The 4,972-nt window shown below is 53.3% G+C and overlaps 1 protein-coding gene across 1 annotated transcript in view; it reads left to right on the top strand.

The window, feature by feature from the left end:
- The window catches only part of LOC113209587 (GTP-binding protein REM 1-like), a gene marked incomplete at its 5' end in the record, with an annotated part of 84,074 nt that overhangs the window by 58,617 nt on the left and 20,485 nt on the right, over positions 1–4,972 (top strand). Inside the window, one exon of the mRNA XM_052267297.1 lies at positions 2,277–2,368. Coding sequence (XP_052123257.1) covers positions 2,277–2,368 — 92 coding nt within the window. The remainder of the gene's footprint in view (positions 1–2,276; positions 2,369–4,972) is intronic.

Below are 4,972 nucleotides of genomic sequence, written 5' to 3'. Positions count from 1 at the left end.
TCTCGTGCTTCAGACCACTCCACCCCCGCACGTGACCGCCCGTACAGGCCGTTCTGTGCTCTGTGCTGTCTCTGATGCTCCTGCATTGCCTCTAATTCTCCGATTGCATCCGATTGCCCACTACATTCGTAGTTCGCAGTAGCGGGTGCTGCGCTCTTCCATGGCGAAAATAAATAGGAAAATATCTAAATTTAGACGGCTGCCGAGTCGATTGAAGCGTTTACAGGCTGGGTGGGATGACAGTCATACTGTTGCAAGAGTAGAAAAAAATGTATAATTGTTACATTCTTGTCCTCTTGTAAGAGTAGGGAAATGCATTAGGCTGACAGTTTCACTGGAAACCATTGAATGAGATGTCGTGCTCGAAATGAGGAAGACAATTTTGCCTCGCTCAATCAGACCGAATCCTCAATCTGAAGGAGGATAATTTCTTTGACTTTGCCCTATTGCAGTGAGGAACCTCACTTGGGGACCGCAAATCATGACTCAAATTTAGTCAGATATCTCGCTCTCAGAAGAGCGATATTTTTTGTGTCACTTGATCTCGCTCTCCTGAGAGCAAGACATCTTGGCATCTGACTCTAGCATTTTCAGTGTTGAGTCATGACGTGTGTACGCGCGCGCGGCGCGCGCCAAATGTGTTTGTGTCCTGAAACATCAAACCGCCAAAAAAATAAAATGCAGATGAGCGACAAAGATCAACAAACAACTCGTTTTTCCAACCTTTGTGTGCGCAGCACCGCGGTTGGTATTTTCCGCGATCACCAAAGGCCACGCGCACGCCCATGCCCCCATCGCCCTTTTCGGCGTAGTATAGCTCATGATTATCTGCATGCCTGAATAAAAAATGCAATGTTGCCATGTTTCATCAAGGTCAATTTCAAGAATTTTTGCTATTAGCTCCAATCTAAAATAGATTTGTCTTTTTTTAATCAGTTTAATACATGTGAGGGTGTTTTCAGAATCTTTTTTCGGTCCTTTTTGATTCGTTATGCTCTTCTTCCCGACTAAGCAGAATGCTCTATTATTGGCGAGCGAGCCTTGTAGCCTTCTGAATATGTTGCTTTGTTTATGAGAACAAAAATAAATCTGGGTGGCGGGCTCCCTGGGTGAATCATAAATAAACCGGGGGTGCAATACTTGTGGGTGAATTACATTTGGGCTAAAGGGCTAAAGTTACGCTGGGTCAATCGCTCCTGGGTGAGTGGGCCTAGGTGCACGTTAGGTGTGTGAATTTGCATTCGACACTGGAGAAGTCTCTGATTTGTACTGGGGAATTCATACCATCACTGGTCCTTGTGAACGAATGATATTCACACACCTACAAGTTTGCAACATTCACAAACTTGGTTTTCTAGTTCTTTTTAATTTAGCATCTTCGGGCAGTTTTAATTCCTTTATGTAGGGGTGCTAATTTTCAATGTCTTTGTAGACATTAAAACCCTTTGAGTCCCTTTGAGTTTTGGGGGAGACGCGCAGGGCGTGCGCGGCGCGATGCTGTGAGTAGGCCAGCGACCCCGTCCTATGATGTGACACGACCCATGAACGCGTCGACCTTAATGTCGACCTATAGGCGCGTTGGGCTGCAGCAGGCGGCGGCGTGGCGTCACCGAGCCCCGCGCCTCGCCGAGCCCCCGCGGCCCCGGGGCCGTGTCACCCGCAGCAGGCTGCCGGGGCAGTCACCCCCCTCCCCCCTCCCCCCAATACCATCGTCTTCTGTGTCGCTCCCCTCTGCGGCGCCCTTCTCTCCCTTTCATGCAAAGGAAAAGGACGCGAAAGAGTTGTAGTAAGCAGCAGTAAGGAGGGGGGGGAGGGGGGGGGGGGGGGGGGGGGGGGCAGAAAGGGCGCGAATATTGTAATGGTGTGTGTGTGTGTGAGTGTGTTTCGCGGAAGTCTCTCTTACCACACTACTGGGTGAAAGAGAGGAGGGTGGGGGGAGGACGGGACGGGGCTGAGTTGCAGCAAGAGTATATTGCTCCGCGAACAATGCTTTATCAACAGAGCTGTCGGCTCCGCGGGCTCCGCGTGCGCCGGCCGCACCCCACCCCGCCTCGCCTCATTCAGCCGCAGTGAATAGCGGCCCGCGAGGTGTGTACAGGTGAGACGGTGGTCTAATACACCCCTCAACAGCGACGGGCCGGGGTGAACGCATTCTGCGCGACTGTGTAATCTAATCCCCCCAACACTGCAAAAAAGCAACATCGTCATATTTCCCCAGCATAATCTTGTAAAAAGCTTTTAATAACAACTCTTCCTTTCATGATTTCTGTTTCCAGACGACGAGTTCGGGGAGAAGTCGGTGTCCGTGTCCATGGAGGACGAGGAGTCCGAGATGGTGTTCATCGACCACCCGGCGTGCGAGATGTCGGTGCGTGTCGCTTGATCCTGTTTACGTCCTGTTCGATGTTTATTCAGCGTTAAGCAAGCGTGGCGCAGCGTGGCGTTGAGCGGAGCGTTGTGCTGGGCGCGCGCCGCAGCCAGCCGCCGCCATGCCGGGGACCAGGGCGTCAGCGCGCAAACACGATTTAAAATTCCAATTGTGTCCCTTTATCGCTCGGGGGGCCGCCGAACGCCACCAACCTGGCCGGCGCGAGTGTCGGCCCAGGAGAGCTTTGCCAGTCATATCTTTCTGCTCGCCCCCTCCTCCCCTCCCCTCCAGCAAGCCTTTTGTATAGCGTTGCTCTCTCTCTCTACTTTCATCTCTCGCACTCTTTGCTCCTTTTTGGCCGCCCTGGCGCCGTTTGTGGGCCCCGAGCGCCCACTGCCGGCTCCGCGTAAAAGAATATATATCAGACTGTGAATCTCTAAATGGTTTCTTATTGTAGCCCCCCATCCCCCCCCGCCCCCTCTCTCCGTCTCTTTCTACTCACTCCTTTTGCCTCTCTTCTGCAGTTTTCTCTCCCCCTTGCACAGTCGCTGAGAGCGTGATAAACCGCGGGGACACAGAGGGGCGGCTGTCGGGCTGGCCGGGGTGGGAAAGGAAACCGCAGCGCTGTCCATATAGTGCGCCCCGGTCCCTGCGCACATATAGAAAGTATGAGAAATATATGCCGAGCGGGTGGGGCAGGCGCGGCCGAACGAGGCTGGACCGCTCTCCATATAGTTTTATCGGAAATACCAGCGCAGCCTGCCACGGAGAAAAGTTGGTTGTAGGGGTTTGGCAGGCGCGCTGCGGCCGCCAGTAACTGGTGGGGCGGGAGGCGTCAGTTAGCCACGACCCTGGCAGCTGCTGTGGTGCGGCAGATCGGGCAGCGATCCTATTTGCGAAATTCTATAATCCTACCTCGCTATATTTATCTCTCTCTCGGCATACCCTTCTCCTGGAATTTGCTGGCGGTGTTGTATCGCAATAATAATGCAAAGAATTATGAAGACCTCTTCTCTCTTTCACCCCCCCCCCCCCCCCCCCCCTCCCTATTTCCTTTCCATGTCGGGCCGCCGCCGCGCGGCTGGAGAGACGGGGCTTTGGTCTGATAAAGGCGGTGATTAGGCTTCGATTGGCTCGCTCCGGCTCCGCTCCAGCCCCTCTCCAGAGCCGTGCCGCTGGAGAGGTCTCTACCACTACCCGCCCGGCCCGCCGGCCCAGGCCCAGGCCCAGACCCAGACCCAGGCCACCACTGATGCAATGAAAATTGAAAATTATTCCGCCTCAAGGATCAAGAGGACATTAGCGTCGTGGGGCGGTCGGCCATGTGTTGCCGGCCCCCCCCCCCCCTCCCCCTCCTCATCCCTCGCAGAAAATCTTCTCGCCGCACGGGAGCACCGGCGCCGTAATTAAATTCAAAGTGCCGCCGAGAGTCCACCCTCTATGTTTACCTCGGTATAATACGCCCGGCCGACCACAACCGGAGGCGGGGCGGGGCGGGGCGGGGCGGGTGAGGTTAGCCGTTCGGTGGGGCCAAGAGGGTGAGGCCCTATGGGCCCCCCACACCACGCAAGCAGCAGCGCCTTACTCCCCTCTCCTTCTCGCCCGTCCGAAAGGGAGGCTGGCCGCCGAGCGGGGGGCGGCGGCATAGAGGGGAGGGCTATGGCGGGCGGCAAGATAGGCCCGAGGAGACACGCTAAAAGTCGTGTCACGAAGTATATATCTCGTTAAAACTCCCAAGTAGTTAAAGCGGTTAGGGTGGTGAGGGTTTAACCAACAGGGAATATTTTGGTTGAATTATAGAGTTAGGGAAACCCCGAGACTCGAGGGGAAACGACCTCTTTATTTTTTAGCAAGATGATGCATTTAAAACAGTTCACACTGAAACTGTACAAACAAAGGCATCACACTTAAGTGCGTGAGCTTGATTGTACTCACGCAGAAAAAAAAATATTCAGTTCAGTGCTAATTTTTTTAATAGTACATCGGTTGCTGCCCGACTAGAAAAATTAGCGCGGGTGCTAATCGTGTTGCTGAGTTTATCAATCAAGTTAAACCTGATTAGCACTGGTGCAAATCATGCTTTAGTAACATGATTAGAACGGGGGCCGGTGCAGCTAGATTGTCCGGCCTATTTTTCTCCGACCTGGTAATTTTTCCAAAACCCACCAAAGTGCTGTTCGACCTACTTTTCTCCGACCTCGTCGATATGCTAAAACTTTAGAAGGAAGTACTTCAAAGAGGAACAGGCTTCAAAAATAGAAAGCTACGTCGAGGGACGTATCGTGAAAGCAGATGACACAAGGAAATATGTCTGTGTCCCAATTTTCTCTCGTATTTTGCTGTAATTTGTTTACGTTTTGAAGTGCGGGGAACAGCATATCAAAAGATGACTTTTGGGGAGTTCCTTAGGTAAGGGGTCAGACGGGACTTATCCGCTGTATCGCTCTTTTAGCGACTGCTCACCTCTCTCCCGGTTCGGCGGTGGCGCCAAACGTCCGGGTGCAGGGCGACACTTTGGGTCCATGCTGGACCCAGCCGACCTCTCACCAAAGTAACCCATAAAAGTTATCCCTGGACCTGCACCCGGACGTTTGGCGCCACCGC

The sequence above is a fragment of the Frankliniella occidentalis genome, unplaced genomic scaffold (genome assembly GCF_000697945.3).
Source record: "Frankliniella occidentalis isolate FOCC.00 unplaced genomic scaffold, Focc_3.1 Scaffold49, whole genome shotgun sequence".
In the NCBI taxonomy this organism is placed as follows: Eukaryota; Metazoa; Arthropoda; class Insecta; order Thysanoptera; family Thripidae; genus Frankliniella; species Frankliniella occidentalis.
The sequence above is the reverse complement of the archived record's forward strand: the minus strand, read 5'-3'. Positions and strand labels throughout refer to the sequence as shown.